General features: G+C 37.0%; 1 protein-coding gene across 3 annotated transcripts in view; it reads left to right on the top strand.

Annotated features, from left to right (window-relative positions):
- Positions 1-14,672, top strand: part of hbs1l (HBS1-like translational GTPase) — a 170,121-nt gene that overhangs the window by 32,270 nt on the left and 123,179 nt on the right. For 2 of the 3 annotated variants that reach the window (XR_011883932.1, XM_072249563.1), the window contains exon 4: positions 3,988-4,182. Coding sequence is in view for 2 of the 3 variants with exons in the window: in XM_072249563.1 (XP_072105664.1) it covers positions 3,988-4,182 (195 nt within the window). In the remaining variant the exon portion in view is untranslated. Of the gene's footprint in view, positions 1-3,987; positions 4,183-10,337; positions 13,351-14,672 lie in introns of those variants that run through there. The other variant, XM_072249571.1, reaches the window with a different exon arrangement.

The raw sequence follows: 14,672 nt of genomic DNA on the forward strand, positions 1-14,672 counted from the left end.
TTTCACTTTTTACCTTTAACCCATGACCTCTAGGTCTAGAATCACCCAGCCTCAGTGGAAAAAGCCTGCCAAAGGGTCTCGGCCTGAAATGACGACTGTACTTCTTTTCCATAGATGCTTCCTGCCCTGCTGAGTTCTTCCAGCATTTTGTGTGTGATGTTTTAAACATCTCTGCTAGGGCCCGTGCAATTTTTGTGCTAGCCTCCCACTGGATCTGAGGGAATATCTTGTTGGCCTCTGGGGATTTATTCACCCTAATTTTCCTCAAGATAGCAAACACCACCTCCTCTGTAATCTGCATACTGTCCATGACCTTGCTGCTTTGCCTCACTTCTATAGACCCTGTGTCCGTCTCCCGAGTAAATACGGATACAAAAAAATCAATTTAAGATCTCTGCCATCTCCTACAGTTTGATGCATAGATGACCACTCTGATCTTCCAGAGGACCAGTTTTGTCCCTTGCTATCCTTTGGCTCTTAACGTATCTGTATAAGCCCTTGAGATTCTCCTTTACCTCGTCTGCTTGAGCAACCTCATGCCTTCTTTTAGCCCTTCTAATTTTCTTAAGTGTTCCCTTGCATTTCTTATAGTACTCAAGTACCTCATTTGCACCTTCCTGCTTAAACCTGCTCTGCATCCTCATTTTCTTATTATCTTTGCCTTTTATACTGATTGGAATATACAGACTACATGCTCTCAAAATTTCACTTTTGAATGCCTTGTTCTTGCCAAGTACACCTTTGCTAGAAAACAGCCTGTCCCAATCGACACTTGCCAGATCCTTTCTGGTACCATCAAAATTGGCCTTTCTCATATTTAGAATGTCAATCCGAGGACCAGACGTATCCTTCATAATTATGTTGAAACTAATGACACTGTGATCTCTAGGTGCAATTCTGTCACCTGTCCTGTCTCACTCCCCAGTAGGAGATCCAGTATCACAGACTCTAGTTGGCACCTCTGTGTATAGATTAAAGAAACTTTCATGAGCATATTTGTCAAGCTCTATCCCATTGAGCCCTCTTACAGTATGGGAGTGTAAGTCAATATGTGGAAGTTAAAATCACCTACTATCACAACATTATCTTTCTTGCAGCAGTCTGCAGTCCCTCTATGAATTTGCTCCTCTAAATTTCGTGGACTGCTGTATGACCTATAATATGTCATCCTTTTCTTATTCTTTAGTTACACCTATATAGCCTCAGTAGTCAAGCTCTCCAGTGTGTCATGTCTGAGCACTGCCATGACTTTTTCCCTGAGTAGTAATCCCACACTTCTTCCGCTCTATCATGTGTAAAACATCAGAACCCTGGAACGTTGAGCTGCCAGTCCTGCCCCTCCTGCAACCAAGTCTCACTAATAACTACTATGTTGTAATTTGATATGCTGATCCATGCCCAAAGCTCATCCGCCTTTCCTACAATACTCCTTGCATTGCGATACACACGACTGAGAACATTAGTCCCACCAGGCTCAACCTTTTAGTACCTGATTTGTATGTAGACTTGACACCTTTCCCCACAATTACTCCACTATCTACTCTGGTGCTCTGGCAAACCTTACAGCAAGGACATTAGTCTCTCTCCCATTCAGGTGCAAACCGTCACTTCTGTACAGCTTGCACCTTTCCTGGAAGGGAGCCCACTGATCCAAAAATCTGAAGTCATCCCTCCTGCATCATCTTGTATGATCTTCCTTTTTTGGCCTCAGCACGTGGCACAGATAGCAATCTGAGATCACAATCCTAGAGGTCCTATCCTTTAACTTAGGCTATGTCCACACTAGACCGGATAATTTTGAAAACGCCGGTTTCAAGTAAAAACGACAGGCGTCCACACTACGTGTTTTTCAAAATATCTCTGTCCACATTAAAATGGATATATGGGTGAATCTACTCCTACTGGGCATGCGCAGACACATCTACAGAAAACAAGCGAAGAGGAAACTGTATAATATTTACGTTTCCGTGGCGGCATTGTGCTATTTCTATAGAATAAAACTAGAGTACCAACAACAACAGCAAAAGAAAGTTTTCAACAATGTCTTCGAGGAATACAAAGAAAACCTTCACTGGAAAAATCAGACCGGACTTCTTCGTTTAGACAGACAGTGAAGTCGAGCTGTTTCTGCCAGTTACAAACAACTATGAAGTCAGCAAAGCAGTAGGGATGTTTAATTCCAAACAAACTATTAACGTAGACAATAAAGTAAACAACATATGCATGAAGCCGTCCTCTACCCAAGATCAACGAGAGAGTGGAATCTTCTGCCGCCAGACCTGCACAGTATTTCTGACATTAATATTTTTAAAGATAGACTCAATCAAATCAATTTAGGGGATCTAGTCAAAAAAGCTCACTTTACTATTTAACTCTCAGACCATTCACACCGACTGCGCGTTATAACAGCCGTCTGGCAGTGCTTGCGCTGCACCAAGCAGAAGCAGAAAAAGCATTGTTGTGGTGTTGTCATGACAACGTTTTAAAATCTCTCCGTTTACCCAGTCCAGACTACAACGCGAAACAGTAGTTTTCAAATTTACACACTCTGGAGAGTGTTTTCGAAAATCTCTGTTTTCGGGGGATGAAAAACACCGTTTTAGTGTGGACGGAGGGTCAAAACGAAGAGAAAAAGCTTTGTTTTCAAAATTATCTGGCGTAGTGTGGACGTAGCCTCAGTAGCTAATTCCCTGAACTCACTTTGCAGAACCTCATCACTCTTTCTACCTATGTCATTGATACCTACATGGACCATATATCATCTGGGAAACTCATTCTTGTCTGCAGAATCTTCTGCCTGTTAACTACAGCCCACATCTTCTCCCCCCACCTCCCCTTCCATTCTGAGTCACAGAGGCAGACTCAGTGCCAGAGACCTGACAGCTGTGGCTTTCCTCTGCTAGGTCATTCCCTCTCTCAGCATTCGCCCCACCTCTCCAAACAGTACCCAAGGTGTTGTTGAAGGGAACACCCACAAGAGTACTCTGCACTGGCTGTCTGTCCCCTTACCCTCTCCTAATTTTCTCTGTACCTGTGTCCTGCACCTTGGATGTGACTACCTCCCCGAATGACCTCTAGATCATTCATTTCCAGCTTCAGTTCCTTAACACAGTCTGAAAGAAGCTGCAGCTGGATGCACTTCTTGCAGGCATAGTTGTCAGGGACATTGGAGGTTTCCCTGCCTTCCTGCATCCTACGAGGAGCATTCCACTATCTTGCCTGGTATTCACAATGCTCTTAATATGCAATAAGAAAGAAAAAATAAATGAAAAAATCTGCCTAAAGCCTTTGCCTGTCTCCACCGAAGCCTCTGTGAGCCAAAGCCTGAACTCTGCACTCTTAACACTGACCAGTTCACGCAATGGCTGCTCCACTTAAACCTTATTTATTTTATTAGCCCTTGCCAATTGCCTAATTATGCACAATCCAAGGTCTCCTTGGGAACTGTGCACAGAATTTCCCTACTGTTTCTTCTCCCCGTTTTTTGAACTCCCTCTTCCACTATGTAATCCAACATCTCCTCTGGAACTTAGAACTGTTTTAAGAGTTCATATTAGACAAACTATTTGAATGTGTCAAATTTGGGGGAGGAAAACATTTTAAATTAATGAAAGCAAAAATGAAACTACAGATGCTGGAAAGACAAAATGAAATGCACAAAATACTTGGGTTATGTAGGATTTGTGGAATGAGAAACATTAATATTTTCAGATTAAAGGCCTTTTGTCAAAACTGGGAAAGAGAGAAAAACTTCAGTTAACTGTTTTTTTTCCCTTTCCCAGTTCTGTAGAAAGGTCTGTAATCTGAGTTTTTAATTTCTTTTCCACAGATATGCACGACCTAATGAATGTTTCCAGCATTTTCTGTTTGCATTGTGAATTAGTGTTACTTATTAAGGACATTTTCCTCTCATTTGTAGAGAGATATTCACTGTATATTTGTGAGGTAACTACCTAGAATCTTTCTGAACTTGATTTCCTGTTCTAGTTCGACTGTATGCCTGCCTTGATAAAATGCGAGAAGTCTTGGGAGAATCCGCATCGGAGCAAGTGATGATTGATGCAGTACTGAACTGTGAATATGATGCACATAAAGCCCTTGACCTTGTACTTTCTGAGGAATGCAAGCCCACCCCAGATAAAAAGAACCAAATTACAGCTCCTTCCCGGAAATCCACCATAGGTATGTAAAATATTAAGTTATTTTAGTTTTAGATGTTACTTTGGAAGTACAGTGGATTCTGGTTAATTGGATACATTGGGACCAGAATATTTTGGCTCGGTTAAGCAGCTGGGGTTTCATAGAAATGCTTAAAAATATATGGAAAAAAAACAAGCCATCATTTAACCAAGTAACAAATTATATATTTAATGAAATACAGAACAAATTAGAATGCTAACAATGCTACTACAGTGCTATAAAACTGTAGTGCCTAATATTTATTGACTTGATTCTTTTTATCAGTGTCCTTTTGATAGACTTGTAAATGAACAAAATCAGTGCAGATGTCTAGCGCACCTCTGGAGACAAACTGTTGACAGGTGTCTTTTTTTAAAACCTACTGATTCCCACAGCTACCTCGACTATACCTTTCCCTACCATCCCTTAAAATGCTTTTTCCCTTTTCTCAGTTCCTTCATCTCTGCCATACCTATTCCCAAGATGCGGATTTACTTTCCCAGGACATCAGAGATATCCGCCTTCAAAGAAAAGGGTCCTTTACTCCACTGTTGATGATGCCCTCACTCCATCTTCCCAATGCCTTAACTGTGATAGAGTTCCTCTTGTCCTACCCACCTGGCTTCACCTGTTACCTTCTAGCTATCCTCCTTCCCCCTCCCACCCACCTTTTTATTCTAGTCCTTTCCAGTCCTGAAGAAGGGTCTTGGCCGGAAACGTGGACTGTTTATTTATTTCCATAGATGCTTTCTGACCCGCGGAGTTCCTCCGGCATTTTGTCTGTGTTGATCTAATGCGGATATTGGACTGCCTTTATACAATGCTTTGCACAATTCCATCCCCCAAATCTTCATTTTCATTGTAACATTCAAGATGATTGTCTATACTTTCAAATTCTTCTTAGTTCCTAACCTTTGAAGGAGTGAAATAGTTTCATTTTCACTCCTTGCCATTTCTGGCATCTCCAAACCTGAATGCTTGAAACCATATTGATCAAAACAATTCCAAATTATCTTACTGGTTATTTCTCAACAACTGTCAGTTGCAAAACTCACTGCTTTCTGAACACAAACGCACGCTATTGACCCTATTTAATAACCATTTACTCTAAGCGCAGGGTAATGTGTAATGGCCACACAAGTGCACACGACTGATGCTAGTTAGAAACTAGTAAGTCTCCTGTCCCAATTGAGTGCCATAGTATCCCAAATAAATGAAAGGAATCCTGGCTATTTTCTCAATTAGTTTTTGTTCTTTAAGAGTTATCCTAAGTAAGCGTGTGCCCAGTTTAACCGATGACCCAATTAACCAGAATCCACTGTATCTTCTTAACTTAAGTTAGCAAAAATTCTGAGTAATATCATTAATTTGTATACTATATGATGAAGATTGAAACTTGACTGCTTTCAATGTGAATCTTTATCACCATTAATGGTATTTCAATATAACTTAGAGGCAAAGTGTAATAGTGTATAAAATAAGGAATCAAACCTTAGAATTATCTTTGCTTGGTTTCCAGTTGATTAGAGCATTATTATAATGAACACTCTAGGGTATAAGTTCTTGTACATCACCTAAATTTTTGAATTTTGTTGTGTGGTTTCTTATATTGGAAAAGCAAGGTGAGTAAACACTTTTGAGAGAGTTACGTTACATAAATTGGGATTAATTCATGTGAAGGGATATACAGTATAAAGACCCATGCTTGTGTAATAATTTCATTTTAACAATTGACTTTCTTATATATTTAGTTTCAGCTTCTATTGATACTGTTTTCTTACTATTGATGACTAGTCCTGTTTATTAAGCTATTCTGTTTGAGCTCTATTAGAATATGTGCTTTTCAACATCATTATGTGGAAAATTATTGCACAGGCTTATTTTATTATGAAATAATGGATTTGTAAAATCAGTAAAATGGGAGAAGAAATCTCAAAATCAGAACATTGAACGTGTCTTTGTTTTTTTTTGTATCTTGATTTTTAAGCAAATGATTTCTGAACACCTGAAGTAGATATCGTGGGAGAAGGGAAAATTAAATATAAAGAGGAAATGCTAAAAATGCAGTCTAAACAGGTGGAGGAATCAATTTCGCTCACTACTTTACACATCTTTCCTCTATTCCTATTCTTTATCTTTTCTAGTTGGGGATTTTTACTAAGTGCTTTAATTTCCTTTAAGTTATACATTTATATAAGTATACATTTATACATTTTAAAAGTATTTATTTTTAAAGCATGCCATTCCTTAAGGATCAGTGGAGCCTCTGCTTTTGATTTGAATTTTTTTGAGTCTTGGCATAATGATGACTGACTGAAAATTATGCTAGTCATTATGTTGTTTCCAACATGCTTACAAGTTTACTGAATAAAACAGTTGCTCAGCAATTTTGTGACTATTTGTAAACAAACATATATTGAATTGCTCTAGTACAGCAGTACTATTCAGTTTCTTAATATGAGCTACTTTAAAAGTGAGAGGTTTACAGCGTAATATTTGTTTTCATACAGATCTACTGTTGTGTTGAATGCTGAGTCATGTGTAACACTAAACTAAATCCTTTCATAAATACTTATCATTACTATTTCAAGTCCACATAAATGAGGAAAGAATTCTCTCTACTTTGAAGTTTCATTGTTAAGAATGTTGAATTGATTGTGAAGTTCACAAAAATGTGCCCTAAGAACAGAGTTCTGTAAATGTCTTTGGCTCTTCTGAAGGGTTTACTTCATGTTGTGACTCAGAAGTTTTATGCTGTATTACATGTGCACATATTCTAATGTAGGTTGGAAATGTGTGTGACTCCAGGCCCAGAAAAATCTTGTTGACTCTTATACAAGCATTGAAACATGACCAAACAATCAGTTTCAAAATGGTCCCACTCTTACCTAACTTGGCATTGTATTCAATTGCCTTGGTTTGAAATGATTTGCCTGCCTTTTCACATTTTTCATAAAGCTTAATAATCAACCTTCTATAATGCTTTCCATTTTAGGAGACTAAACCCTAGTGATGTCTCATTGCACACAAATCCTTTGTGCAGTAATCAAAAACAAAAAATAATTTTTGAGTCCTAGAGATCTATAGTTGATGTAATTACTTAGCAGTTTCAGAATACCCATGGAGAAAGAAGCAGTTAACATTTCATAAACACGAGGAAGTCTGCAGATGCTGGAAATCCAAAGCAACAGACAAAATGCTAGAGGAACTCAACAGGTCAGGCAACATCTATGGAAATGAATAAACAGTTGATGTTTTGGGCCAAGGACTGAGAAGGAAGGGGGGAGATGCCAGAATCATTTAACCATTTCAGTTTTCTTTCAGGTTTAAAGATCAATAACTAATCTTTTCTCTTTTGACATGCTGAGTTTATAGTATTTTGTTCTTAGTGTAATTGGGCTTTTGAACTGGGTCAGATTAGCACATTGTCATCTTTGCAGTGAACACAGATGCATTGAAATGCTTTGCCATACAAATTTAATCATCTTCATGTTGGCTACATTTAAGAGGCCCGGGTCTCGTATTGTACTTTTTGCTTAATGTTGAATGCAGATTGGTATAAAAATGAAGCACTTGAATTATTTTCTTCTGTCTTGCATATCAAGAAGATTAATTGTTTTCTAATTTATTTAAAGGATGACTGTTACTAATTGTAAAGTATAAAACAAGAACCTTGTGCTTGTGCAGTTGCTGATGAGTAAGCCTGCAGATTTTCTTTTAAACTTAGCCAACCAGACGATCAAAGTAGCTGCCTATGTTTATGGCTAAGCAAGGGAGAATGTTCTAAAGTTTTAATCTTGCTGAAGGCAGCTACCAGCTATGGAATTCTGGTTGTTTAGCAGTTGATAGATGGCATAAACCAGGCACAGGTTGGTCAAAATTATTTGTATATCCATTGCCTTTATTGGTTGAAGAGAATTATTAGTGAAGATTTGCTCAACCTGTGGCAGTACCAGTCTTGGAGTCATTGGCACATACAGTAATAGGGAAGCTGACACTATACATACATCTGCTTTATAGGTAGTCTTACTGCTTAGTATTGAATCTGAATTTTGATATCTGGTTTCAAGGATTCATCCTGTGCTTGGTTAAGTAACTGATGATCCACTAGGAGTTATTTTAAGGAGGGTGGTGCAAAGGGAGAATGTTATCTCATATTAGAACTTTAAAATCTCCTGTTTGAAACTTAGTGATGTGTTTTGTAATGTTCAAGATCCCTTGAGTTCCATGAAGATCTTTAGTGGATAGAATTGTCCATTCTGTTTATTAATAACCCAATAGAGGGAAAAGCCTCCAAATTTCTCAATAGTATGAAGATTTGTGGCATTGCACATAAAATACAATTACAGGGGCGCATTGAAAAAATTGTGATAGACTGATCTACATGGGCAAGTGTGAGATCATCATTTTAAACTATTAAAAAGTGTGCTTGTAAGTATTTCAATGGTGAATAGCTTGAAACAATGGGGATCAAAATGAATTTAGGAGTCTATGTGTAAAAGTGAGTGGTAGGGTTTTATTTAAATAAATGATCAGGCTTTTGGAATGTTAGCCCTTGCATCCAGGGGGTTAGAGTCCAAAGGGCTTTCTGAGTGAGGTGAGTTTTCTGAGCTCATTTAGAGGGAAATCCTGCTTGACAAATCTGTTCAAACTACTTGATGAAATAACAGAGCAGGATAGACAAAGGAGACTTAGTGGATGTTGTTTTATTGGAAATCAAATTAGCACATGAGGCTGCTTGTGTCTGGTGGTAAGAGCCCATGGTATTACATGAAAGATACTAGCATGGGTAGAAGATTGGCAAGAGGAAAGGAGTGGGAATGAAGGGGGCATACTCTGGTTGGCTGCTGGTTGGTTTGTGGTGTTCTGCAGGAATCAGTATTGAGACTGCTTCTTTTCACGTTATTTGTCAATGATTTGGAATTGGGGGCTTTGTTGCCACGTTTGCAGATGATACAAAGATAGGTGGAGGGACAGGTAGTGTTGATGAAGCAGGGAGTTAGAAGAAGGACTTAGACAGATTTGGAGAACAGGCAAAGAAGTGGCAGATGAAATAAAGTGTAGGGTAGTGTTTGGTCATGGACTTTGGTAGAAGAAATAAAGGGCTAGAATATTTTCCAGATGGAGAAAATTCAGTAATCGGAGGTGCAAAAGGACTTGTGAATCCTTGTTCAAGATTCCCTTAAGGTTAATTTGCAGTTTGATTCAGTGGTGAGAAAGGCAAATATAATGCTTGCATTCATTTCAAGAGAACTAGAATATGTGAGCAATGATGTAATGCATTGGTCAGACTGTACTTGGAATATTGTGAGCAGTCTTAGGCCCCTTATCTAAGAAGAGATGCTCTGGCATTGGAGAGGGTCCAGAGGAGGTTCACAACAATGATTTTGGGAATGAAAGGGTTAATATATGAGGAGTATTTGATGGCTCTGGGTTTGTACTCACTGGAGTTGAGAAGATGAGGGAAGATCTCATTGAAATCTTCGAATATTGAAAGGCCTAGATAGAGTAGATGTGGAGAGGATGTTTCTTGTAGTGGGTGAGTTTAGGACCAGAGGGCACAGCCTTAGAATAGAGTGACGTCCATTTAAAGTGGAGATGAGGATTTTCTTTAGCCGGAGGGTGGTGAATCTATGGAATTCATTGCCACGGGTGGCTATAGAGGCCACATTATCAAGTATATGTAAAGCAGCAGTTGATATTTTCTTGATTTGTCAGGGCATCAAAGCTTCCTGGGAGAAGGCAGGAGAATGATGTTTAGGGTGACAATGAATTAGCTATGATGGAATGACAGAGCAGACTGGATGGGCCAAGTGGCCTATTTCTGCTCCGATGTCTTAGTGCATTGAAATCAGAGAATGATTTTTTTGAGATTTAAAGATCAGACAACAGTTGATTTAGAAATAAATGTAAATCTGGAGGATTAAGTGCTTTCTAATTGGGATGAAGCAATGAGAAAGTATTCCCTATTTTTAATTTACTGGAGTTTACTGAATTTAATTAGATTTTATATACTTGTTTAATAACAAATGCCTTTTTCTTTCACTTTTCTTGTGGTTCCATCTTTCAATGTGATGAATTTGGGAATTGCCATTGGGCTTCTGAATTCCTGTTTGGTTTCTTGTCCATCTGACTATTTCTGGCTATCGTAAGGTAAGGAGACCTATTTCATTCATCAAAATTAGTAGTTTCCAAGCATACAGATTCATGTTTTCCAGTGCCCTTATTATATGATGCTGATAATTCTTCAACTTTTGATTTGAGTATTCTCTTATCAACCAAGTCTGAGCAAAGTTGTGTGTCGTCTGCTGCTGTGGTAGCTTGTGAATCTATTAATAATGAAAGTGCAAATGAGGGTGACCAAACCCCAACGCAGAGTGTTTCTTTGTCGGAAATGATTAAAGAAACCCCAAATTTATTGCAGACACATACAAGGGTACCAATTGGCCCATTTGCTGATGAGACTACAATAAATTCACAAAGAGGTATTAATCTTGCAGATCTAATTAAAGACTGTGAAGGTAATAACCAAGATTTGAATCCACTCATTTTACCTGTATTACCTAATGTGATGGATTGTACTAGGCTTTCCACAGACAAAACAAAGTTGTCTTTTTCGACACAAAATAAGTCTGAGGGAATCTTGCAGCCTCCACCTACAGAATTGCTCTTTAAAGTAGGGGATACCAATCATATCCAACCTACCTATTTAACTTTGTCATCACAAAACCCTGAGTGTTTAGTACCATCACTTAAGGGTTTGAATCTAGTTGAACAGCTGAACCAACATCAGAAAAAAAATAATGGACTTAATGATACATGGGATACAGCAGGTCAAAGCAGTCTGAAAGACATAGTAGAAATGCATGGAAGTTTGTCCTTTCCTCAATGTGGAAGTCCATCTCTAGCAGATCTCATTGAAGAGCATAAAAAAGGTAGTCCAAGCAGTTCTGGTTCTCCATCAGTCCCTCAATGTAGCTCTACGGACAGTGTAATATTGCCGTTAGGGTCTTTGTCATTGGCACAGTTAGCTGGTGAAAGTCAGAATAAAGCTACTGGTCCTTTGTCATCTTTAATGTCCTCAAAACCATTGAATACTTCTGAATTAGAAAATATGTCACTGTTTGATTTAATAACCGAAAATGTTCAAGTACCTGAAAATTCAAAAGCACAGGGTATTCATTTTGACGCATGTAAAATGCAGCAAGCTATGGGAAAAACTGTTCGGCAGCGATCTACTGATTCAAAAGTGGTCATGAAAAATAAATCCTTGAAAACTACACGTCTTGAAAACTCTACTCAAAGTAAAAAAACAGTGAATTTGTATAAAGTGTTTAATGGGAATGTGAGCATTCGTAATCGCAAGCCATCAAGGAGGACAAGGACCACTTCTTGGACAAAACGTTGTTGTGCTGAACCATCTTGGTTTGCTCTTGCTATCTGTTTTCAGAATCCCATAAAGAAAAAGAAAAATTCATTGCTTATTCACAAGTCATTTTTGTATAGCAGACAAGTTCCAGAGAGAATGGAGAAAGATCAGGACCTTTTATTTGAAATAAAACCATTTGACTTCAGTACACCTTCGCCAGATGATATTGTAAAGGCCAGTCAGAAAAAAGTATTTCATTAGAGTATGGGACTTAGTATATAATGCTGCCTCACTTTGTATTTATATTCAATTGTGAACTGAGTCATCAGAAGAGAAGATTTTGTTCTAGATCGGAATACTTACCATCAACTGATTTTTTCGTTAAGCTCTTTCTCATTTGATTCACAAGTGTTGGCCTTTCCGACTGCTACTGCAGGTTGAATAAAATTTCTGCTGTAGAAGATTGAACGTTACTGCAAAATCTTCCAAATGACATGGTTAATTCAACCAGTGGTTACTGTCTTACACAGTGCTGAATTTTACCTCAAAAGCAAACAATATTTCAAATTTTGGTAAAGCTTTGTTTTTTTAGATTCTGAAAATATGGTTACATTTCTGTAGACCAACCTATATGAAGCTGACGAAGTTTGTTTTTATTTTTCTAACATTCTTATGCATGTTTTACAGAAGTGCAGTTCTGCTGTATTTTAATCTTTGAAAATATTCAGATTTCATTTTGTAAGAGGAAAAAACCTTACCCAATTTCAAAAATTTCTTTGGTTTACACTGGCAATATTAACAAAAATGGATTTTTGCATAAGTCAATACTCTGCTAAAGACAAGAATTCTTAAGAACATAATTGAGATTTTTATTGATTTAAGAGCCTTTTAAAGAAATAAAACCAGCTAATGGCCTTTTTGGTGATGGTAGTGATTGGGAGAATTGGTGGTGTTTTCAGTATGTTAGAATTTACTATTGAACTCAGCTGAGGACCATGCAAAATACTATTTTCACTGGTGGAATTTTACATACAAGTCTAGAGTAGATATTTTCAAGATTGTATGTTTGTACTAATTTCTGTCAGCTTTTCAATTGAAAAATGACTCGTATATTGTGAACAGTTTGAAGTCCTATTCAGTGTTTACCAGCTTTCATTTTGTTATCATTTTTGAATATTTGAATGTGTAATAATAATGCTGGCACATGTATTTTTATGCCATAGCTGATACTGTTAGAGATTATTTTAATTATTAATTAAGGTGGTGAAGATTCCTCCCATTTCTCTGAGGTTAATTGTCAAAAAGAAGTAACTACCGATGGCCCCCAGTAGTTGAATTGTTAAATGCATGACTTCCTCCTGTGATGCTTAACTTACTGTCCCAATCTGCCATAAATGGTTGTCGATCCACAGTTTAAAATTTCAATACATTTAAACTTTGTGACCTGGGAGTTATTGAAGCCCTGGAATTTTAGGCTTGAACTACTGTTTTCCTCCTGCTCTTGACCATGCATGTTTTATGGTGTTTCGTTCTTAAATGTGTTTACGTTCAGGCAAGATTTTTCACAAAAATTAGAAAACTAAAATGATTTGAATTTATTCATAGAGGAAAGTTTTAATGTGTGTATTTTAAATGAGTTATCTTGCAAACATGTATATGTGTATATATATTTTTATATGTAAAAGTTTGAATGAGTGATTTCAGATTTTGTGATTTTTTTTATTTGTATATTGAAAATTTGAAGTTTTAATTCAATTGCAGTCAATCTTCTGGATTCTGTACTGGATGAATAAATTCATTTAAAATAAATTTACCCAGATTTTGTGTTGGGAATATTAATGAGGATAATAACATTCATTGCTTAATTTTATATGTCTTCAAAGCAGCTGGATGGGAGAAGTAGCTCAGGACTGTGATGTCCAGAAAAAGTAATGCATGATTAAGTGTAGAAACCTATGTTGCTGAGTTGCCAACTGGTACTCTGAACTGATGGGATGTTTCAGAAATCTTTATAAGTTGTTGCGACCCCTAATATTTAGCTAGTAAACTTGGCAGAACTGGAACTTGATTTTAAAATTGTGAACATTTATAATTATTCCTGAATAACCTTCTGGGACTGAAAATGTAGTCTTGCATAGAAACTCTTTATTCTTCAGAATGTAGTGTTTTAAAAAAAATCTTATTCAGTTTGTTTTTTTTTCTGCCATCTTGATTCCCAATCTTTATTTCCCTTTACGTGTATGCTTTATGTCTGAATTACAATTAAGTTTGAATTGTCAATGAACGTGCTTGATTTTTTTTTGCTATATGCACATGCCATATACTTCCTGTAGATGGTGTTACATTGAATCAGTGAATTGCTCTTTGAAAGAATAAGTAAACACAATTGATTATTTTGTTCCTACCTGACTAATACAAAGCTATTTTGAAGAAATTCTTTCTTCATTGATTGAGCTAAGTGTGGATTATAATAACATAATGTCTTTTGTGCTCTGCTTTTCAAATTCACTTCCTTTGACTTCAGTGGAACTGAAATCTGTTGGCTAAATACATTGCACAGCTGTTGCTATATTTTACATTTGCCACAAGTGTAAATGGTTTTTATTTCAAATATTTATTAACTACGAAATTCCTTTAGAATAATATAACTCTCATTCCCCAAATTAATATTAGCAAACTTTTATTGAAACAAAGTAACAAAAGAGGATCATACTATAATCACTTCGCAATTATCTATATGCAGATCATGGTTTTCAGTAAGCTTTTACTTGCAAATTGAGAGTGCAGCTTCAAACATAACTGTAACAGTAATTTTCACCAAATATAAGTAAGTTTTGCACAAAATAGGTAATTATGAAGCAACTGTACAGCATATATATTCATATTGGAGTTTATTGAATTTGGAAACCAATAAGTGAGTATGGAGTTAGTGAAATCATATTTATGTAGATGATGTATGACATTTTAAAAACTTGTACTTGTCAAGAAGAAAGATATCCAAAAAGTGGAATAAAATGCATTGAGTTCTTACTATGTTGTGATTTCACATTCTTCTGGATGAAGGATAGTATGTACCAAATGAAGATAAAACTCATCTGACACTTCCCTTCTGCTTCAATTCCCA

Source organism: Mobula birostris, chromosome 2 (genome assembly GCF_030028105.1).
Source record: "Mobula birostris isolate sMobBir1 chromosome 2, sMobBir1.hap1, whole genome shotgun sequence".
Classification (NCBI taxonomy): domain Eukaryota; kingdom Metazoa; phylum Chordata; class Chondrichthyes; order Myliobatiformes; family Myliobatidae; genus Mobula; species Mobula birostris.